The sequence below is a fragment of the Ambystoma mexicanum genome, chromosome 3p, assembly GCF_040938575.1.
Source record: "Ambystoma mexicanum isolate Mex_15411 chromosome 3p, UKY_AmexF1_1, whole genome shotgun sequence".
In the NCBI taxonomy this organism is placed as follows: domain Eukaryota; kingdom Metazoa; phylum Chordata; class Amphibia; order Caudata; family Ambystomatidae; genus Ambystoma; species Ambystoma mexicanum.
Genome location: NC_090925.1, coordinates 803,582,458 through 803,607,167, shown reverse-complemented (window position 1 = coordinate 803,607,167; position 24,710 = coordinate 803,582,458). Strand labels below are relative to the sequence as shown.

At 42.7% G+C, this 24,710-nt stretch overlaps 1 protein-coding gene across 3 annotated transcripts in view; it reads left to right on the top strand.

Moving 5' to 3' along the window:
* The window catches only part of LOC138580907 (microfibril-associated glycoprotein 4-like), a 427,453-nt gene extending 403,831 nt beyond the window's left edge, over positions 1–23,622 (top strand). For all 3 annotated transcript variants that reach the window (XM_069651832.1, XM_069651831.1, XM_069651830.1), the window contains 2 exons: positions 18,226–18,408; positions 18,643–23,622. In XM_069651832.1, the coding sequence (XP_069507933.1) occupies positions 18,226–18,408; positions 18,643–18,890 (431 nt within the window). In that variant the 3' untranslated portion in view covers positions 18,891–23,622. The remainder of the gene's footprint in view (positions 1–18,225; positions 18,409–18,642) is intronic.
* The last annotated feature ends 1,088 nt before the right edge of the window (positions 23,623–24,710 follow it).

Here is a 24,710-nt window from a genome sequence, read left to right as displayed (position 1 = left end):
CCCCTTTTCGACACAAACTCTTTCCGACAGACAGTTCACCATGAGCAACAACAGACTAACACCAGACCCGTATACCTGACATCTCCCAACACCATGGCCAGGCAAGGTCAGGCAATTAGGGATTATTACACACACCTGACTTCCAACATGCTTCCCTACACGGATAAAAGGCAGAGCACGTAAGCACACTCTGAGCAAGGCAAACAGCACGAGGAAACAGCAGTTCCAAGATGGCAGTTTAGTACAAGGAGAAACAGGGCAAGACCACAGAGAGTCGCAAGATGGGAAGTACCCGTGACCTCTAATGACCGTTACTTTCATAAGCCTTGGAAAGTGAGAAACCAAAGACCAGGAACTAAGGCTGATCAAACCTGCAAATTGTGTCAGAGATACCCAGGGCTCTCCTGCATCGATATCCCAGGCAGGGAGGAGCGATTGCCGCTATGGTACTGTCCTTGGCTCCTACAACAAAGCAGCATCCGCGAAGACAGCACAGCCGGTGAGTCGGAGAGACTGATTCCAAACCGGTTTGTGTTTTGAACCAAGGGTGCCTGCGGCAACATTCTAGAAAGAGAATAGTGTGAAAGGTGTTTGCAAAGGGCGACGCAGATATAATTTGAACTTTGCAATGTAACTTTGGGAGGTGAGCAAAAGATACCATACATAGAGTGGTCCGGTGCCACGTGGGTGCTCATTCGAAAGTCTCTGTTAGGTAGCCAACTGATGATGAGTGTGAGTAAAAAGGAACAATGAGATCGAAGTTGTTATGCAGCAGGTCAAACTAAATCCTGTGCATATTCGAAATTCTTCGATAGTTTAAAATGCATCTAAATTGGTGCGAGCCTGGCTAAAGGAGACTAATCGTGTGAAAGAGAGGGATCTGAGCCCAGCTGAGTGGGATCCGGGGTGAACCGTGAGTCACCCGAGAAAGGATTATCTAAACCTACTTGGAAAGGGATCTGAGCTCGACTGAGGGGGATCCAACGTTGAACTTTCGTTGTGTAAAGGGGAGCCCAGCTGAGGGGATCCAGAGTGAACACCCAGAATTGAATACTGAGAAGATGAAAATAACATTTTCGTGTTGTTTTGTGTAACAGGTCCAAGAGACTTGCGAGAAGCGAAGAGACTTGTACCCAGAAGGTCTTGAACAGTGTAAATGGAACTGTATCCTGGTGCCCTGGAAGCCAGAGTGTGGCTTTGCTTGAGTGAACCGCCTTGCTCCATGCTGTAAACGTGGGGAAGGGAGGCCAACGACACGAACATCCTGACTTATCAATTTTGAACACTTCTTTCCTTTTCATGAACATTCCCTCACATTATTTGTACATTAGTAGTAAGGTTTGGCAATTATTTTAGTATAGGCCCTTTTAATTTGACAAAACTCCACTAGGACTGCATTACTATTATTTGATGGTCATAGCTTGCTCCCATCTGTAGATTTAGGTTTAGATAGGCATTTATCTCACCTTTGTGAAAGTTCAATAAATACCCTTGAACTGTGGTGACTTGTGTCTGTCTTACTATTGCCACCATGCGTTCCTTACAGTACCGAAAAGCGTAAAAAGGTATACATTTCGACCTGAGATTGCCCACCGTCTTCTTAAACTCATTTCCTGAGGATAGTCAAGGTCCAAGAGCACTACAACCGTTAGACCCAGAGGCCAGCTAGCAATGAGCTAGCTCATTTCACCAGGGCTGCAGTGATAGGTTGGCATCAGTTGTTTGCAAATAAGACACAATAACATATAAGTGCCTTAAAATGCATCTTCCTGCTTCCCCAGTGATGCACATGTAACCTCCCTCTAAGGGCCCTTTTTATGTTAGTCTCACACAACCACCAGGAAAGAAAGATCGTACTGTATGAAGTGTGAGAAACTGAAACAGTTATATAATTAAAAAAGAACCTTCTTGCAATGGTCTTCAGCGAATGAAATGTTAATATAGTGGCTCCCAGAGACTACTAAACAAGAACGCAAGTATACTATAGTGCTTAACTCTGGAGTTTAGTTTGTTTCTAAGCATTTCGAAAGTCTTCTAGATACAGGTACAGAAGTTCAAGTAGAGTAATTGATTTCCCCAGAATAACATAGTAAGGCCTAGTGGGGAACGCCTGGGTTAGGGTTTGGGACACACTGTGGAAATCCCAAGCACCATTAGCATGTGCCCTTCAGAGCATTCACTTCCCCCCCCCCCCCCCCAGTCACTTTTCAAAACATAATTTTCTTGTTCAGAGCCCGTTAATGCAAATATATATAAATTCAATAGCCATAACATATCATATCATTCTTAATACGGTAATTGAAATCACAGAATCATAAGTGAAAATATAAACAAAACATACATGACCATAACTATGAAATATATTCTTGATATACAGAAAAAGAGATGGCTATCACGTGTTTCACAACACTGCACCCGCATATAATGGTACAGTATACAAGCTTCTTAAGGGCCAGTGTATTTGTTACATCTGTGAGAAACCAGAAGGTGTGTCACCCTCTAGTCCCCTTGGATCTCTCTCTCCTTTGGCCAGGGCACAGCCTCGCCTTTGGATCCAGACCCTGGGGGTGGACCACTGCAGGAGGATCACCTGGGTAAGGGAACTTCGGGGAGTGGTAGTGGGACACCAGATGGCGAGATGTGGTATCCGTCCCCCTGCAACACCTTTAACCCTTCCTACCAGGTAGGATACATGGGAACTTTCCACCCCACTTGGAGAAAACAGACTCACACCCAAGCAGTGTACCTGCCATGTCCTGCTACTATGGTCAGGCAAAGTCAGGCAATTACTGACAATCACTCACATCTGATTTCCATTAAACTTCCCCATATGGATAAAAGGCGGAGCACAAGAGCACATTGTGAGCGAGGCAAAGCCCATAAAGGAACAGCAGTTTCGAGTTGGCAGCTGAAGGAGGGGAGAAGGATGGCAAACCAAGAAGGGTTCGCAAGGAGGGAAATACCCTTGACCTTTTCGGTATGAAACCTTCAAGTCAGAAAACGTAAGGCCGGGAAACCAGACTGAAGAATCTTGCATTGTGTGTCAGAGATACCGGAGGCCCTCCCGCGTAACCGACCGAGGCGGGAAGGGGCAGCAGCCGCCGTGGTATCGTCCTTGGCTTCAAGAACAAAGAAGCTCCAGAGAGATCAACACAGCCGGTGAGTTGGGGAGACTGATACAAGACAGGTCTGTGTTGAAGTGAAGGTTGTAAGCAGCAACATTGTATAACAAGCGCTGGAACAAACATTGTTAAATGCGTTTGATGAAAGATGCGAGTAAAGCTAAACGACTGATGAATGTTTGAACTTGAGAAGGAAAGATATAACGTTGACAGAGTAGCTTGGCACTGTGAATGTGCTCAATCGAAGGTTTCTGTAAGGTATCCCACCAAGAAGTGGTAGAAGTAGAAGATTGATCAGTTAATCAAAGGGGTCCTGCGATGGTTTAGGCTAAACCCATTGCACATTCGCAAGTCTTCGATTTTGATAACAAGAGGAAACCATAGAAAGTAAGACTACGTGGTCCAAGCCTGAAAAAGGGAGACCAAATGTGAATATTGTGAACAAGGGATCCAAGCCTGAACAAGGGAGATCCATAGTCTGAACCCAAACGAGGGAGACCAAGTGCAAACATTGTGGTAAAAACGGGTCCAAGTCTGAAGGAGAGAGACTCATGATGAATACTGGGAGCGAGAACTTATGCATGTGAAAATCCTGATAAAAGTGGAACTTTGGTAATTGTTTGCTACGACAGGCTCTCTGCAGTAAGAGACTGTTATTGGAAAAGAGGCTTTGGCAGAAGACCTTGATACCTTCGTTTTGAACTGTAGCCCCGTGGCAGGGAAGCCAGAATGTGTGAGAAGCTTGAATGTGCCTCCTTGTCCCGTGCTGAAAACGTGGGGAAGAGAAGCCAACTTCTCAACCGTTCTGACATATTATTGCTTGAACACTTTTCTTTTTTGCATACACAATTGTCCCATACCATTTTGCATTTAGAAGTAAGCATTAGCAATAGGTTTATTAGTATGTGCCCTTTTATTTGGCAGAGACTTGACAAGAACTGCGTTATCTTTTGATGGTTGTAGCTTGCTCTCATCCTTAGATTTAGGATTAGAAGGCGTTCAATCAACCCATTGAAGTTCAATAAATGACCTTTAACTGTGATCACTTGCGTCTGTCTTCACTGTTTGATACCATGCCTTCCTTACACATCTCACAAAAAACGACAGTTGTGTAGTTTCATTTCCATCACAATTTTAAGTGTTATTTAATACATCCATTATATAAAACACACAAGTGAAATTAAGGTGGAAAAAGGAAATGAGAAAGAACGAAAAATGAGTACACCCATGACATCTGTTTTTTATAATTCAATAATTCAATCCTAATGAAATATTAATTCATATGGAATTAAGGGTCCATTCATGTACTTTCTTAATGCCGCTCTAGCCACCTTTATTGTTTTTTATATATACATATCCACAATTGTGTGTTCCTTATTGTGTTTGCAAAAGTTTCACTTGATGCTTTCCTTAATCACACTTGTATCCGTTGATCATAACAAATACAAGTTTCAAATAATGAATTTCATAAACGGTCCAAATCTAAATTCTTAACTAAGAATTGCAATATTGGTTACAGTTGTACTGTAATTCAACTTTATATATAACCAAAGTCGTTGTGATTTAAGGAAGTGTTCTAGAGATTACTTCAGGTTTTTAGCACTCAAACAATAAATTATCTATGTTTTAGTATTTAGGTTGAGGTTCAATATTTTCTCTAACTGTTAAGTATTCAATTTATGCATTCAGACTGGTTACCTCAAATATAGGTGTGTAAGCTTATATTTAATCATTATATTCGGTGGCGTGTAGGCAGTATGGTGACCGCTGTTCTGTTTGAAGTCCAACACCGATTCCACTACTCTGTATCTACTCTCATGAGGGTGCAGCCATAGAAAGTCGACTCATATCTAACTTTCCTAGTAATTTTAGGTTTGCCAGTCACCCTCTTGGCATGATAATGAGTGCTTAGGTTATATGTTTAAAATGGAATTGTTTAATTCATTGTTAATATATATCTTAAATTATTCTTTCCTCAATTATATTTTAACTCTACATAATGAAGATTTCTCAATAACTAAATCAATTTTTAGAAACAGTTTGGATATATCTATGTAAATTTAGACATACAAAAAAGACTTGTATTCGGGTAATAACCACAATGCATCATCCAGTATTTCACCTAATCAAATTGATAATACAAATTCCCCTATAGTTCTTCACAAATTTGAGGAGGCATGATATCAATTATATTCTGAGTACCTATTGACCAAATCATATAGTGTTGGTTGATCAATGCTGAATTCGAATCAATACATTATAGAAATCAGTTATGTATGAAACAATATCTTAACATGTGTCTCTCCCAAACATCTTTATAGTGATTTACTCCAAAAAAATGAATGATCTCATAATCCTCATTACGGTCTTCCGCAGTAGTGTTTAGGTAAAAAATAGTTTTAGCTTCTCTTTGTTTTGTTTTAGGTACTGTCCAGATTGCCTTTTCTTTCTCCCATCTTTAAAGATTGCACTCCCATAAACCGTAGCTTTTAAATATCATTGTTAGCCTGTTTTTCAATCCAGTGCATCGTGGGTGGGTATCTTGTATCCTTCACTGAATGAATATGTTCACATATTCTATTTTTTAGTGGTCTGATGGTGCTGCTAATATGCAATTTCATGCATAGACATTTAATGGTATATATAACCTAAATGCTTTTGCAGTTTATGAACATAGTAATCTTTATACCTCTTCCATACATATCCATTAATAAAGTTTGTTTGTCCATGGCATAATTTCACATTTTGTCACGGTCCACATTTAAAGAAACTACCTGGCAAGTTATCTTACCACATAGAATTTATAGGAATAACATGTTGTAGATGGCTAGGGCTTAAACATCTCTGTAACGTCTGTGCTTTTTTATATACAATCATTGGTTTGTCATGTATATAGGTTTTAATATCTTTGTCCAACTGTAGTAAATTACAGTTTTTGTTGAAAATATTGATGATTTTAATACTATTACAGTTGTTGGTCATAATAAATAAGACCTTCTCCGTGATGCTTTATGGTGGTTTTTTAACCATAAGAAGCTATACTCTATTATATGATCCCACTTTCTGTTTTGTAGTTTCAATTATTTCCTGTGTATTCTCTTTCAGAAAAGAAAAAAATCTAGCTTGACACATTCCACAGCATAATCTTTAGTCTGATCACAATTTCGATGTGCTTGTATAAATTCACCTGAAGGGTTGTTGTCTTTCGTGTTTCTGTTATGGCAACTAGTCGCTAAAAGTAAAGATTATGATTCTGTTTTTTTATGACATGTCTTAGTATGTATTGTATCCCCTTGGATAAATATCACTAAATCCAAAAACATAATTTCTGTTTTACTGGAGTTCATAGTGAACTGAATCCCATAGGTATTTTGATATAGCATAGAGCAGAGATACACAGATGAGAATACATGCTGGCATCCCCCCGATGCATACACAGGCATCCCCATCACGTTTTATGACCACACTGGGAACCCCACAACCTCACCGACCAAGGGTTATGAATTCTAGTCAACCCCAGTCATCCCCACTCAACCCTGAGATGGGCCTCAGCCCTATCAACAGACAACGGTTTGTTAAACAAAAAGCTCCTGCTCTGGCCAACCAAATGACCATGCCCCCACTACAATGGCCACTCTCTCCAGCGACATGAAGCGCATAAATTGACATAGATCCGCACCAAGACCTGCGAGTGCACATGCCCCAACACCCAAAAATGGGCTCACAACGAGCCTCCGCACAGGCCTGTCCTAATAGAACTAGCCAGGTACCGAACACTGCACTGCGCACATTGTAAGGATGATTACGTACCGCCATTTCATTACAGACTTTACCCTGCAACTAAAACTAATGAAGATACCGTATCCTACGATGCTCTTACACCACTGAGTCTCTGCTCAGGTTTATTATTAAGTGAATACCATAGCCACTGTTGCTGGATCTCAGGCATGCACAGGCTGCACTAGTCCTTACAACGCCTGACCATCCAGCATGCATGCATGCATGCGCTGCAGACTCCCACCTCAGGTCCATGCATCACGCATGCACAAAGCCAAAACTGATTTTGCGACATGTTGATATAGTGCCCGCCATGAATTAGCACTGTCCCAGACCACACCAGGACCATGTACACAGACGGACAGCATTCCGAACAGGTTAGTGAAATGCTAGTGCAGTAGGACAGCGTTAGCTTGCCCTTTCGCGATGATCGACGCGATCAGATCCCCATACCCCCGCCAAACCTCCTATTTTCGTAACAGGAATTGCTGCGACTTATCAAATGTGTCTTACAGGACACTTCCTGCAATCACGCCGCCGCAGCACCACACCCCACCAAGCCACCTCTTTCTAACACGGATTACCGCTACTTAGCAAATGAATAGTACAGGACACATCCTGGGATCACGCTGCCGCAACGCACAGCCATGAATCGCTCAGCAGCAGAGTGCACACACATTGCACATCATGGACAGGGATCCTGAGACAGTGGCCGCCATTCACCAGCCCTACACCCAGCACGTCCCACATGCTCAGGTTATTTTTAACCACATAAAAACACAGCATGAGGCTAATGCAGAAGCGGCACAGGCTGGGTAACTAAGCAAATTCAGAGTACCTGAGGCGCTCACACACCCACTTTTTTTCACCCATCACTTAAGGTCCGTACAGATACTAGAGCTAACCTACGCCACTCAACCACCAACACCCATAACTCGATACAAGCAAAGGTTGGTACACAAACTCCCCCTAGCCAACAGGTGGCCAACAATCAGCATCATCTAAGGACCCCATTTCACGCTCAACATAACTGGGGCTTAGTTGCGCCATGCCTCAGCAAGATCATCCTCACACAACATAGCCCACAGGAATAGGCAATTCAATACCACCAGGCATCTAACGAGCACTGGACCGGCTCCAATTAACCGGCACCACATGGTGGCACAAAACCAACTTCACCATACAATCTTATCCTTAGCCAACAGGCCCATTCAGGACCCAAGACTGGGAGCCAAGTGACTCGTCTCTTCCTTATCAGGAACCCCTACCGGGAACAACAGAGCCCACTCACCTCAACCATAGGTAAGCCCATGACAACATCATGATCCTAACACACCTCAAGCGGTTTTCTAAACTAACCCCCGTTCCTCTTTTCTCCCCCTCTTTTCCTACCACATCTCAATGACAATGCTCCAATCCACGCCAATACAAATCGCATAACTTTTGTGTAATAATGAAATGTGTGATCTGCACGACAAGATGCATACTATGTGCAATATTAATGAATGTAATAGTCAACTCACTACCTCAGGTGTTACTCACACAGTTGTCACTCAATTCATAAATTGTCCCTCATATCGAATAATTGCTGGATATGTGCATTTTAAATATCAGCCTTGATAAAGACCCTAGAGGTCAAATCACGTGTCGGCTGACCACTACCAAGACTGAATGTCTTCACCTAAATTAAATTGCACCGTACCCACCTAAAACTGTATGGATACCCATCCTTTTCAACATAACAGTGCAAGGTAGCCAGGATCTACCTCTAACTATACCAAGAATGTGTGGGCATCACCTCCAACAACCTGTGACCTTGCAGTAAACAATCATCAGAGCACCAGATACCAGAGCACAGCGCAGGAGTGCTCACAGCCTAGGGCCCACCAATTTTCCATATTCTTATATTTTCCACCTCCGGATCTTACCAAATAACTTCCTACTTACTATGACCAACCTCCTTCATATTATCAACTTTTTGTCATTCTCACAAGCCTCCTCCCTTATTATCACCAACCATCTATTTAAAGCTTTCCAGTACTAGATTGTCATTATACAGGTGTGGTTCCTCATGGCCTCAGCAGCAGGCCACCTGGCTTCTCCTCCAGTAAGGACTGTACCCTCCTACTTTTGGGAAGACCGATGTGGACTTGAATATCTAGATGTCCCTCCCTGAGAGATAGAAAGATTCAACCAGGGATCACTTGTGGGTTGTAAGTTCTGAAGTGCAAGATAGGGGTGCCAGATGCAGTGGTTCATGAAAAGGTCAATATCCAAAGTGTCCCAGTTCAACAAATCCAAGGTTGAAACAAGATCAATCCATTAACCAAATCCAGAGTCCAAAAACCGTTGAGAGCACAAATACCAGGATTTCAATACAGAAGGGCAATCCAAATCAGTCCAAAATTACAAAAAACAGGGTCCAAAACACAAGGTAGACGGGTCATAGCTCAGGAGCAGAAAATGGCAACACGCTGTGTAAACAGCTGAGAAGCGTATGAGTGAAAGCAAGTGCTGCTTTTATACCGTGTTTTCCCGGTCACATGATTTACTTGGAACTGCTCCTGATTGGCTCTACACACCTCACATGACCGGTGCGTATGCGTAGTCTGTAATGCTACGCGCGGTGTCACGTGAGTGGCCAGGACGTCGGGATTGCCATCGGGACCACAAACGCCATGGCAGCCTCCATCCACAAAGGTGCCTTGAGCGCTGTGAAGCCGGCGCTGCTGTGTGGTGGCGTGGGGAGTAACGGATGTTGCTGCATGACATGCAGACTACCATTATTTGATTGCTTTAAAAGACCAGTAGTTACAGAGACCCCAACTTCAGTGGCAGTAAAATCACTATGCTTTGCTGTTGGAGAGAGCCTGATTGACCTCAACCAATAGGTCCTCCTCATCCCAGGTGTACAAGTGTACCCCTTAAAAAGACTCTCCCTATTTGGTGCCATATGACTGTTCCCTGCCCTGAAATGGTGACAAAGTGAGGGTGACTTGGGGAATCTTTCCCATACCGCCGCTTGGTCACCCACTGGAGATCTCCAGAGCGAGGCATGAGACTTTAGGGGTCATTACGAGTACGGCAGTAAGGGGTTAACGGCACCGGTAAGGATGCCCCTGCCGTTAACCCCTTACCGCCGCATTCCGAGGTCCCTTAGCGGCTCCCACTAAGTCCGGCTGGTAAAACCAGCCGTCCTTAGTGGGAGCCGCTAAGGGACCAGGGAGCTAATAACGGGCCCGTAATGTACGGACCCGTTATTAGCTCCCTCCCCATTCCCATTGAGCCCTATGGGGGCTCGAATGAGAAAGGGTTTTTTGAATGGGGACTTACCGGGTCCTCCAGAGTTGGAATGACCCGGTAAGTCCCCAATCAGAGAATCCGGACACGACTTTGGAGGCAGCCATGGTGCTATTCCAAACTCGTAATGACCCCCTTTGTCACGGGATACTTCCAACAACCTACTTTATCTGTATCGTTTATTTGGCCAATATAGTGATATATTGACTGAATGCTCAGCTCCACGTACGACATGTAAGAACAATGCAACAGTGAGTATGCGATCATGCCCTTTTAGCGAAAACAGACACATAACCGTTCTACGCAGAAGGGGTGAAATTGTTAGGTTTTGTACTGACACCTGTCCAGATGAGCACAGCTGTGTGAGAATGCGGATTGTCCTATTTCACTAAAGGCTTTGCATGCATTCCTGGGCTTTACCAACTCCTACCAGCCTTTTAGCCATGCATCATTCCTAGCTGCCAGCACCATGTATACACCTTACAAAGCCATGGAATCATGTCAGCGCCAGAAGCTGCTGAAAATACGTTCCACTTTTTGGAAACAAGCTTTTACCATTGCCGTTGTCTTACGACCACTCTGAATAGCCATTTGTGGTCAAAAGTGATGCCTCGTCCAAAAAGGGGGGGGGGGGGCTACCCTGTCACAGACATACCTCCCCAATTATTGAACCCTGTGGCCACCTTCTCCGAAAAACGCAGCATGCCCATCAATCAGAATTATACTATCAAAGGAAATTGATCTGCTAGCGATAAAAAGAAGTCTTCGTGATTGGAGGCATCACCTTAGGGAGCTAAGCACAAAGTAACAGTTCACAGAGACCACTAGAATCTACAACTCCGATTGTGGAAAAAATGCACGAATCCAGGACAAGCCTGGTGGCAGTCATGTTTTTGCTGCATTTCACTTTGTGGTTAAATGTCGCCCGGGGTCTAGCCACAGTAAAGCCGACGCCTTATCCCTTATACCTGGGGGTGATGTTTGTTCAACACCAGATGATGTCATTTTACGTGTTTAGCATGTAATATGTGTGTGTGTGTGTGCACGTCTTCTCCGGCCTTCATTAAAGAAATCCAGCACCGGCAATGCAGAAGGGCTGAACGCCACTATTCATAGCAGTATTCCATTTATTACGACTATTTATTACCTATGAGTCAAAGCTGGCTGGGTGTCTGGGGCAGAAGAGAACCATGAGGCCACTATTCTATTGGTTTTGGCGGCCTCATATGCGTCAGACTGTGCAATATGTGCCCAAGGTAAGACCCGAAGGGCCAAGCCCGTAGAGTTGTAAAAGCCAATACCACATAAGCTATGATTTATGATATAGATACATTTTGTCACCGAATTGCCCGATGTAGGGGGTGGTTAAAGTATTTTATGGGTAGTGATCAACTAATTTTCGTAAGTCGACCAGCATACCTCCAGCGCCTGCATTAGCCGACCTTTTCTTCAACACAGAATTCCCTTCCATGGGCTTCAATTCAGCATACTAACTGATGGGCCTCCCGTTTTGGGAGAGCGCTGACAACTCTGCTGAGAATTGATGGCTGGTTTTTGTTGGCTTATCATCCTCATACAGATATCGGACCCAAAGAACAAGCCAAACCTTGGAGCAGTACTTTCATTGTCTGTGACTGAAACATCAAAGCACTGTTGATTTTTCATACAACGCACCGCATACGTTTACATAGGATTTCTCCGTTTTATTCCATGTTCAGACAGCATCCATGCATGCTGCTGCCTGTGGACGGCCTTGGGCTCTCTTCAGTTCCTGCAACAGATGGTTGTATACATAGAGTCCATACACCATACAGCAAAAGACCAGTTGATTTTTTTGAGGATTTTACTGGACCTTGTGCAGATCAGCACAGACAAGAGTCTCTAAGGTATCGGGTGGGTTATAGGGTATGGTTATCAATACAGCATCTGTATATACCAGGATCCCGTAAACTACACCCTTATTAAGTAAGCCTATACAAAGTAGGTTTGATGATTTTCTGTTTGCTGCCTGGCCCACTCCAATACACCTGCAGGGTTCCAAAGAATATAAGGTCAATGCAGTTTTGGACTCATGCGTTCCTTTGAGATGTTTATACTAACTGAACGACTGGAAATAATATGGCCCAAAAGAAATAATCTGGGAAGATTCCAGTAAAGTCCATGCCTCTTGCCCTATGGGTCTTTTCAACATCTTGCATCCTGATCACCTGTGTGATTTGTGGCCCTTGCTGCGGTGAGGGAGATGGCTGTCATATACCCACGACCACTAGGTCTCTCGCTGTCCTTCTCCTGGTCAATCTATAAGAGGTGGTGGTTCCCATGGTGCCTGAGTGAGCACCCATGCACACAAGGACTCCATCTCTTGGCTGCCTGTCCAGCCCTGAAATCATCATGTACTATGCTTCCCAGACATTTCTACAGACCATGAAACACAGAAGTAAAAGCAGTGTTGTCCTCTTGCTCACTGATTCTCAACTTGGCAAGCTCCAGTTGCAGCAGTGCTTTTTTGCTTACCCATTATTGGATTTTCTGTTCTTATTTTATTTTGGCGCATGCTTTGTAGTGTGCGTTGGACTTGCCCTACTTCAGTGGTTTTGATCCTGCCTTCACTGGGCTTTGACACTTTGGATCGGCAGTTTGGGCTTTCCATTTGATAACCCCCTCCCCCTACTGTCTATTGCCAGATTTAGATCTGACTTCCGCTTCCTCTGACCTACATTTTGGATCTTTATGTTGCTAATGAACTTTAGATTTGAGTTCTGTTTGTGCAATGCCTAGTGACCCTGAACTCTGGTATTTCCCCTGCGGTCATACTAGACCCCCTCTGGTTATCCCTAAGTATTCATCCTCGTGCCTCCCAGGGTAGGTCCTCTTGGTATGCTTTTTGTTTTTAGCCCAGTTTGTCAACTAGGCTGTCACAGTCCTTGTCCTTCGTATTACTAACAGTCATTATCCTTTAGGAAAAGTTGCAACTGTGCCTGCACTTATTTAAGCCAAGATAAATTATTGGTGTATTTCCTTTTGCTATGAATGACAAATACAAAAGTTCTGTTGTATTTGATAAATTTTATTATTTTGAATTTTCAGCCCCTCTTGGATGACACGTGTTTCGGCATACAACCTGCGCCTTTTTCAAATCCGGGCCTGGCCTTTAATGTGTCATTACGGTTCACACAAAGAATAATGTTCTTGTTGTAAATGAAGCACTTTTAGTCTTGGGCTCAATCCCACCTGAAAATTCTGATGCTCGCGCTACAAGGGTCGGGTTTCCTTATCATTATCCTTTGTCAGTCCTTATCCTTCAGAAGTCCTTCATCAAAGTCCTTCCCAATTGTCACAGTTATTCTCCTTTTCTATTGTCATTCTAATTCATCACAGTATTCCTTAGAGTACTTCTTCAAAGTCCTCTTTCATCAATCCTTTTCCTTTATCACAGTCCTTCTCCTTCATCACATTGCATAAAAGTCCTTCTCCTTTGACACAGACCGTTATTACAGTCCTTACGTGTCATAGTCCTCCTCTGTCAGCCCCTCATTTGCATCATAGTTCTTCACCTTCATCAGTTCTTCTCCTTCATCAGAGTCCTCTTATGTCACAATCTTTCACCTTCATCACAGTGTTTCTCCATCACAGTGCTTTTCATTCATCACAGTCCTCCTTTGTCACAATCCTTCTCCTTTATCGCAGTCCATCTTCTTCATTAGTCTCACAGTCATCCTCCTCCCTTTTCATTTATTTTCAGTCGCATTTATAAGCACGTAGACTACAAAGTACTGAACAGAAGAAACTTAAACTGCATCTGGACTTAGGTGATATTCTAATTGGGACAGTTCTAAAGATGTTTGCTAGCATATGTGTAGTGACTATCCAGATTGTGAGAAAAGAAAGGTTTTCAGTTGCTTACAAAAAACCGTGAGCGATTCCTAGGAGCAGAGGGAGACAGGGAGGTTGTTCCATGATCTTGACCCAAATACTGAGAAACAGCGGTCACCTTTTGTCGAACAACTGCTTTTGGAAACCACAAGCAGATGGGCAGGTGAAGATCATAGTGTTTGTGAGCACAGGTTCAGTTGAATTCTCTGTGCAAGTTAGGGTGGGGCGTATCTATGTTATCACTGCACCACCCATAATGTCGGCTTTCAAAAAGCCGACTTCCATTATGGCGCAGCGCAGTGATCACATACATCACTGTGCCCCACATCCCCCTACCTGCCTCCCCCCTACCCACTTAACCTTTTCGGCAGCACACACAGAAGTGTGGAGCCGTCTCAACTGTATCCCTGCAGCACCAGTTCTGTCCCACTAATGTGGAACTGAACTGGCACTGCAGGGTCCTTTTTTCTTTTTTCCAACTTTTATCTTTATTGTCCACCGCTGCCATGTAACCCCCATTACTCTGACTAACGGGAGAGGGGGGACACGCTCACAAACCCTGCTTCCATTATTTGTAGTAATGGGAGTCGGGATATTGGTACGGCGCAAAGGCGCCATACTCGGTATAGTCAACATTGTTTTGTCACAGTGTTTGCATGATTCAGGGTGGGGTAAGTCCGTGAAGGCTCTTGAAGGCAAGACATAGGATCTTGAATAGGATTCGTTAATGAAGAGGTAGCCAGTGAAGACTACATCTGGACAAGCTGCTTGAGGAATCCTATGGCAATTTCAGCATGAGTCGAACTGCAGCGGTTTGAACAATTTGGAGGTGGTGAACCAGATATTTGGGTAGACTGGCATAGAGAGCATTATAATTGTTTTTATATAATGTGCTTAATACCAGCAAGTGGTTTCCAAGCGCAGGATCGGGATTCGAACCAGTGTTGCGATGCATTGTCTTGCATCCAAGACAAACACTTTGCCCTTGAGCTATCCTTCCTCACCATTCACATGGTCTAGCTTAGAACGTACTAGTGTGCCAACAACAGATGCACGGTCAGCAATTGGAAGATAAGGGAGAACCACCCTGAGCTGATGGATGCTGAAAAAGACTTGACACATTCAATAATTAGATTAGAGAAGGTGAATTCAGAGTCCAATATGACAGCAAAATATTTTACTTTTTTTGGCGTGATTGAGATGCCAAACAGCGTTGGAGGTAGAGATTGTTTAATTGAGCCACAAAGCAGATGTTTGGGGGCCTCAATAGAACAGTTCTGTTTTTGATGGATTGAGTTGAAAGTTTTTTTTTTGCTAGTCAGGATTTAATTTGATTGAGACAAAGCTGTATTTGTTTAAAGTTGTCTGCTGGACCCCTACATTTCCTGTAGAGTTGCATATCATCTGCAAAGGAGTGAAAGTGAACATTAAAACTCTGCATGATAGCCATAAGTGGGAGTATGTAAATATTAAAAATGATTTGGGAAAGGGAGAACCCCTGAGGGACACCACAGATAATTTGGTGGGGGGGCACAGGACAAAAGGGCCACATTTTACAGATTGTGTTCCTGCAGAGAAGATGCAGAATCAGTGCAGTGTGATGCTGTGAACTATGGCGAGGTTGGACAATGTGGTTAGAAGAATGGAATTATTTACCATATCAAAAGCAGTGGTCAGATCGAACATGTCAATTGTAGTTAGGACAGAAAACGGATTGGAGTGGGCCGAGCATATGGTCGGCCTCGACCAATTGCATTAGTTGTTGTTTGACAATTTTTTCAATATCTTTTGCCATAATCATTCTTCTTTGTCAGTCTTCCCTTTTTTGTCAGTCCTTCACTTTCATCGCAGTCCTTCTCCTTTGTGAAGTCCTTCGACACAGTCCTTCACTTTTGTCAATCCTCCTTCAACACAGTCCATTGTCACTGTTCTTCTCCTTTGTCATTGTGTTTCATCACAGTCCTTCTCTTTCATCAGTTATTGTCCTTTGTCACAGTCCATTTCTTCCATTAGTCCCCTCATATTAGGAAGTCTTTCTCCTTCATCAAAGCCTTTCTCATTTTTCAGTCCTCTTTTTTCACAGTCCTTCGTCATAGTCCTCAGCCTTCAAGATAGTTTTTCTCCTTTGTCACAGTTCATCTTCATCACAGTCCATTGACACAGTCCTTCATAGTCTTTCCCCTTAATTATAGACTTTCTTCATTATAGTCATTATTCAGTTCTTCATCACAGTCACTGCTTTGTCTTAGTCTTCCTCTTTCAACACTACTTCTCTTTAGCCTTCATCCTGATCCTTATCCTTCAGCAGTCATTCACCTTCATTACAGATCTTCTTCAAAACAATTTTCCTTCATCAGTCTCTCCATCACACAATCCTCCTTCACCTCAGTCCTCCTTCATCAGTCCATCTCTTGCGTCATAATCCTAATACAACAGTCTTACTGCATCCGTTCCCCTTGCCATAGTGCTTCATCATAGACCTTCTCCTTTGTCAGTGCTTCTCTCTTGTCATCATCTTTGTGTGTTGCAGATCCTTTCCTTCACAGACCTGCTTCATCACAACCCTTTTCCTCATTACTGTGCTTTTCATTAATCACAGCCTTTCTCATTCACAGTCCTCCTCCATTCCCATCCTTCTCGTTTGCCAGTCCTGCATAGATATTTTGCTTTGTAAGAGGCTTTCTCCTTCATCGCAGTCATTAGTTGCCAGTCCTTCTCGTCAGAGTCCATCATCATAATCCTTCTCCTTTGTCATTGTGCTTCATCACAGACCTTCTCAATCATCATTTATTTCGGATAGGTATCCATAAAACACACAATAAAAACTGCAATACATCAAACACAGCAATGTCGTAAAACCAAAAATTGCACCATAGTATCCATAAAAGCACACAATAAAACTAATATATAAATAAAAACAAAAATCATAAAAAAACAGAAATGTGCATCAAAGTTAATACATAATCCTTCTAACAGTTAGAATAACAGTGCATCAACAAGTCGTGGTGTAAAAGAAACAATATCATTGTTCAAGCCTTCCCTGCCATCAGTTTGCTTCCCTTCACCCAAACCTTCCTATAAAACCTGCATACGCATCATTGACCAACGCATTAGATCTTCTCTCATTACAGTGCATCACTCATTCTGCTTTGTCACAGTACATTTCTTCTTTAAGTTATTTTTCTTAATCACAGTCTGACTCATTCTTCAGTCTTTTATCACAGTCCTGCTCCTTCATCAGTCTTTCGTCACAATCCTTGTTCGCCACAGCTCTCCTTATGAACAAGCCTTTATTTTCCTCACAATCTTTCTCGTTCATTATAGTTCTTCTCCTTTGTCACAGCCTTCTCCTTTATCATAGTCCTTTGGCATAGTATTTCTCCTTTGTCACAGTCTTTCTCTGGTGTCAGTCCTACTCCTTCATCCCATTGCATCATACTACTTTCCTTCATCATAGTTCTTCCTCACGTCCATCTCCATCATAGTCCATCCTCACAGTTTTCCTTTCTTCACTTCGCCTTGCTGCTTCCGTTCACCCACAGCACCTAGAAGCAATTTATTTTGCATTTAGCCTGGTACAATTCACACAAATTAATATTTTTAAATCTGTGATGCATGGAAGTGCGTACCGGGGCACAATGTACTTCTAGTTACCTCCAACAAGCTCTTACAGTTAAATATACTGCACAATACTGTTCTATTTACTTTATTTGGAATGTAAAGTCATATTTTCAAGTGGACTTGTGAAACAAATGAGCAGCGATACATTTAAAGAGTGCTGTATTTGACAATCCAAGGAAGACATGTATGGAAAGAAAAAGACATGGTGTGTTCAGTATTAATAATCAGGCTTTTTAATTTCTGCTGTAAACTGCATATAAGACACTTTTTACATTGCAGATCCATACTATATGCAAATGCTAATTGTCCTTTCTTAGGATTCCATTTGATCTGGAAGACTCACTTTTTCCCCACTGTTGAAAAGTATGATTTCTCAATTTCCCCTGGAAAGTATGATGTCAGCAATCTCATCAAACCTAACCATCAACACGTACCCTGATCTTCTATACAAATGCCCTTGCCTCAGACCGGACGGGATACCACACCTTTGTCCTTCACTTACAAATTGTTGATGCTTGTTCTCGTCCTCTAGGTCTGCATAACCTCTACCTGTTGACCTTGAAGCAGAAGTATGAGCTTAGAGTGGATCTAGCAGATTTCGAAAACAGCACAGCCTCTGCAACATACACTGATTTCGCAATCTCTCCCCATGCAATCAATGCAGAGGAGGATGGATATGCGTTGTACGTGGACGGCTTCGTCGATGGAGGTGCAGGTAATGAAATTCAGATAATTGATTTTGGGGGTTTTGGGCAGTCTGGTCGATAAGCTGAAGATGGTAATACATATAGATACACTTCTTTTAATGTAAAGGTTTTACATTTTTGGCAAGCCTAATTTGTCTTTGGATGAAGTCTTTGTGACTTAAAAGTGCTGGAAGCAGTTAAGTGCACATGTTCTCACCAAAGGAGTAATACATGAACTACTTTGCTTCTGTGTTGTTCTGTAGGTGATGCCTTATCCTATCACAGTGGGATGAAGTTCTCCACCATCGACCGAGATCAGGATCTTTTCGCCCAGAACTGTGCAGGTCTCACCTTCGGAGCCTTCTGGTTCAAGACATGCCATTACGCCAACCTCAATGGGCTCTACCTACAGCGGGCTCAACAATCTTATGCAAGCGGCATCAACTGGTACCCGTGGAAAAGCCTCTCTTACTCACTAAAGGAAACAGAGATGAAAATCAGGCGTGTGTAATTGCCAGAATAAGGAATACTGTGGGGACACAGACAAACGTTTAATTAACTTGTCAGTCTATCGTAGTTTGGATCTTTGCTTTGCACGTTCTTGCGCTAGGTTTAGGCCTGGATATTATTGGCTCCTCTGCTCTGGGTTTGTCTGGGATGAAGATAATCACTGAAGCTGAACACTCTCTCAACATCTGGATTGCCCACTCCTGTCTGCCAGGAGGTGGAAGGCCAGTGTCCAGTGGTTACATTTGTGGCCTAGAGAAAGGATCAGCCTAGGAGATGCTCATGGGAAGCTGCCCTCATCTCATGGGCAGTCCATCATGATGCAGTCCTCTTTCAGATGATGGTGAGGGGTATAACGGAGGACACATACGCAAGGGCATGGGGAATGCAATTCAGTAGGAAGGTTTTGCCTGTGGCAGGACTGTGTTAGATCAGCAAGGAGGGAGGCTGTTGAGTGCCATGATAAAAGGTGTTATGAGTAGCCAGGAGGATTTTACAAGAGATGGCACGTAGGAATGAGAAGAGGAGAACCTAAGGAAAGAAGGAATAAAAATAATTCCCTCTAAGGAAGGATTCAAACAATGTGAAAATGGTGGGACCCGATGAAAGGCGGGTCCTTCCAAAGGATGATGTGTAACACGTAGTGAGTCAAAGAATCACAAGGCAGGGCGTGAATGGATAGATATTGAAAATAAAACTTGATTTCTTAAAAAAACATTAATGAACCTAGAGAGGTCTCAAATGGAAAAATTGTAACTGGACTAGAGGTTGAACTGTGCAATGTGGGGTCTGGAATAATAGAATTGAGTAAGGTCTCCCAGGGGATTACATGGTCTATATTTCAAAAATGTATGTTTGCAGTCCTCAGAGAAATGTATGAAGGCAAGACTTCCAAATGGGATGCTATATTGTACTGTTCGGCCCATGACCTCAACACCATCTGACTAACCACAGTTCTTATAGTTGGAGTGTTTATAATGGACAAGTTCACATTCCTATTTTCCCCTAATGTATTCATGGCTCAGTACTCCCATACAATGAACCAAAGAACCCTAATGCATCCTCCCCCCTCCAAACACTGTTTCCTATGTGATCCTCAGGCTTGGGGCAATTGAGCTTGAACCAAATGCAGAGGTCAATGATTTAGAAAAGGATTAATACACCAGTAGGATGCACTGTAAACGCTGCGGGTGGTCATGCAATGAAAGTCCCTATGCCCCCAGTGTCTTCATCAACAATTAATGTAACAGGTGCACAACCACACTGTGCTGAATAACCACAAATGTAACAGAAAGAATGTAATTTAATCTGAAGAAAACAGCCGACACGTGTTTCGACCTCACAGTCTTCCTCTAGGTTGAAATAATTTATATTGATGACACCTGGACGTTGGGTAATAATCTAATTTCTGCAATAATCTCAAAACTGACCCGGCAGTGCGGTAGGAATAAGTATTAAGGGATCCATTGAGTAGCTCTTATATCTGTCAGTGCATCCAATCAGACACTTCAGTTGATCCACAAGGTCACTAATAAATGGTGCATAAGCTACCACTCGGAGGCATCTGCAAGCGCAAATGTGAGGAGGTGTAAAGTGTCAAATAAATACACAGTGATCCACACAGGACTCTCAAATCACCCTGCAGTGAACCAGTGAGGTGGACCACCATCTTTGATGAAGATATAGCCCAGAGCCCTAGTCCTTCCAATCAGGCTTTGTTTTATTGTTTTTCACCCTGTGCCAAAGGAAGGTCAGTCTACGCTCAGTTCTGAGTCAAGGAAGCACTAATAAACAAATGCAACAATATCAAAGAGGGCATGCTGGAGGAGAATCCTGCATGAAGTAGAAGGAAGGAGTAATGTCGCACACAGTGGCAGCTTGATACATGAATACTTCCATGCACAGCCAAAAAGAGAGGCACAGGTGTGACTAAATGCTAAATATGAAACAGATCCCCAAAACATCATACAGTTTATGAGGCTCCAAAATCTGTATTTTAAAAGTCCAAACCATTTTTGATACCAATGTGAGTATGAAACTCTTTGACCTGGTTCCTATTGTCTAACGCTGCTGTATGGGTAATTTTAAGCTAGCACGATTCCCACCGTGTTTAAAAAACACAGCACCTTGATGCACTGAGATTTATGTGCAATAACATGGGAGTAGATTCTTTGTGATGTTTTAAATTGTATTTGCCACATCTGAAAAAAATACCAAAAATGACATCATCTACATATAAAGCCAATTTCAATCATCCAGAACTCTGAAAAGTAATGGCTTCTGACTTCAAACGTCTATGCGCCTAAGTTCATTATGAATTACAAAAATTCCAATGTTAAATATTTAGCAGGCAAGCTTAAAAGACCTTAAGAATGTTTTTCTTTGAAAACCCCACCAATTCTCAGGTTTGATTTGCCACTGAACCAACCCAAGCCAGTTAGGCTTAGTAGTATTGTAAGACGGTCGGAAGCGAGAATATTTCAGGGCAGAACGAGTTTGAAATTAAACCAAAATCTTCTGTTCTTATTCTGAATTTGCTTCACAAAAGTAGTTTTAGTTGCAATTGTGAAAATGTTGCACACCTATCGCTCTTTGCTCTGTCTGCATTGGGAGATTGAGATTAATTTTTCGAACATAAAGGCACTCCCTCTTTCGGAGCCTGCGGCCCAGTACAGGCAGCATATACCCATTTTCCCACTGTAATGATCGGAAAAGGTGCATTGGACTGGATTATGGTCATTTCATCTAGAAACATTGCATCTAATGCCATTCCATCAACATTTTTCCATCTAAAAAACTTCCATCTAATGCATTTTCTTTTCTTTTTTTGGGGGGTCAGCCCCCCCCAAACCCGTTTTTTACCCTTTAAAATACTCCTGAACAAAAATTAACCCCTTACCCTCAAAAAACATGCATTAGCTGGACATTTGTTAGATGGAAAAATTTCGATGGGATGGGTTTAGATGAATTGGACTCATTAGCCCAGTACTTGGCCTTGCTTGAAGCTCCACATATTTAGTCTTGCAAAGGGCGGCAAGGACTTTTTTCATGAAGCATTGGGCTTATGCTCCATCTCAGGTCTTTGTTAGCGGAAGGTGATTGGATTGAAGATCAATCATACTGGTGTACCATATGTGTCTGTCATTATCAGTGACAGATATAGTTTAGTTTATTAAATCAGTTTCAAAACAAAGCATACATGTCAGTTTTTCTTATATAGTCATCACAAGCTAAAAACATTTAGTTCATTACAATCAAGGATCAATAAATCCCCTTACCAACGTTTCCTTAATGCTTGTGATATCAAAAAAGCTTTATTCTGCTGTTAAAACCATCAAAGCACACATTATAATGTATACATCGTTAATCATAGTTTAAAAATATATGCAATAGGTAACATAAAATATTAAAATGGATAAAGGGAAGCTAAATATCACTAGAAATTATTTTATCAATTTCGTTAAAAACTCTTGCTCTACTGCACCATGCTCTCGTTTCATCTGAAGGAAAAAATATTCCACTTGTTGACACCTATGATAAATGTACATTCGGTTTAGTTGTGAAAAACCATTAATATGCTTGTGGCAATGTGTTGTGTTGCAGTTAAATATTTCACAAAATTCAATACACTTCTTTTAAAAGCCATGTGTGGGTTAGGAGAAGCGATTCGCTGCAGACAAAGGGCCTGATCATTAGTTGGGCGACATTCCAACGGTAATCCTGCGGGGATACCACATAATGTTAATTGCGCTAGCGCCACCTAGTCCAGTGCTAATACCGCCGGATCACGGGTTGGGCGGTAACGGGAAATCCCCATTTACCGTTGGGTCCATTGGACCCAATGGGCCATTTTTGCCGCAAATACTGCACACTAATACCGCTGGTGGTAATTGCACTGAAAACAAGGCGCTAAATGGGATTTTCACCTCCAGTAAAAAGCTGGAGGAACACAGCCCATTTCGCGCACAACTCGTGATCAGAACAGCCCTTAAATGCGACAGTATTAGCGTTACCGCTGCATTTAAGGGCTACTGGCCAACTCGTTATCAGGCCTGAAGTCTTGCCCACAAGAATCCTAGCAGCATAAACAGCTCCTTAGCAATTAGTGGCTCCAAAGTGTCACCGAAAACTGTTTTAGAAGAATGAGCTGGTTACGGGCGCTCCATTGGCAGCTTGAATGAAACAGCATCCATAGAGTTGATAAAAGCTTGCAGAGGGAGGCTGCGCTGAAGCAACTGCTGCCGAGTTTGCTAAAATGGGGGCAGCCTGGGAAAGGCAACTGTTGGAAGCAAGCACAACGCATCCAAAAATAAAGATTGCATTGGCAACAAAGTGACCGCGGAGAAAGCGAAACCTTACACTGACGTCATTAATCTCTGCATTCTGCGTTTTTAAATGTGACTCAGTAGCCCTATAAGAACTTGTCCCAGCATTCCTGCTATCACAATCATGATTACCTGCGCATGTGCTATTCCAGGGCTTCTACTGGTCCTTTACGGGCATTGTCTGGTGTTATGTGGCACTGAAAACACGACCAGGGCAACGGGCACAGAATTCGAGAAAACTGCCAATTCGCCCGTCGACAGGACACCAAAGGTGGCACACACACACATTAAACTCTTTATATGGTAATGCATTAATATGTTCTGAATAGTGACCAGCAAAGTCCGGTGATAACTTTTGCTTTTATAACATTTTCTTGCATTTGTTTCCCCCAATAAACTTGTACATCAGAAGATGTGTGTTTGTAATATTATTTTGTGTCTTGTTTAGCACTTCATGCCGGATTACTGCAGCTTCTAAGCATTGTACTAATGGGTGTTATTACCTACTTTAATGGTACTAGTTTCATCAACCTCAGAAGGATGACAGGACGCGTTAGTCCTGCATAATTCAAACATTTGAAGCGCATAAGTCTCCCATTTCATAGACCAGCCTTTACTCATTATGATATGTTATTAGGATTTGTAATGCGCTCCGCTGCCATTTGCGCGGTCTTGAGGTGGTTTGGCGGATTAGGAAGAGAGTGGGTGTTGTTAGTTGGAAGGCGAGGGAAAGGCAAGACTGTGCAGTGCTTTGGGTTAAAGTTGCAGATCTGAAGTACCCTGAGCTCTGGTGCTTATAAGCTTTCTAGGTGCGAAGTGTAGGAGACATCAAAGTCTTTGTTTCTAGAGAGCTGGCGTCAAGCCTATATTGTGGGCACATCTTGGCTAGGAGCTGAGTATGCGTGTTGTATTTAGAGGTGTAAGTTTGGGATGTTCAATGCTTAGGCGGCAGACAGTCTTTTCTTTTTTAAAGCCATGTGTCGCTTGTTTGCATTCGAGGTGAGTAAGGTAGAGAGAAATTACCTGTTAGTCAAGAGGTAGGGAGTGTTCTTGGTGTTTCCATAGTGCTTTCAAATGATTGGTCTTGTGGTCAGTTGCATTATGGTGAGAGGTGTTTGGGTTTATGGGTTGATGAGGGAAAAATGTCCTGTGAGGAGGTTTAGATATTCCGGGAGACAAAGAACGAGTTTTGTGATGCCTTTAATGTGAGGTCTTTCAGTCGTTATAGTGTCATGTGTGCCTTGCGACGTATTCTTGTCAGTCGGGACCCAGTATGGTACATGTCTGTAAGTGAAAGTCAGGCTATTGAGAAATATCTTTTTCACTGTTTGATGGGTGTAGGTTAAACCTTCAGTCTGTTGAGCATTGAAGAGTCAGGTTTTTAGACTTTTCCAGAGTTTCAGGTGGTCCTTTAGGGTGTGGATTTCCCTTGGTAGCGCGTTCCAGTGTCTGGCCACCATAGTGGACAAGACAGAGCCTCTGTGTCTCTCGCTGCAAAG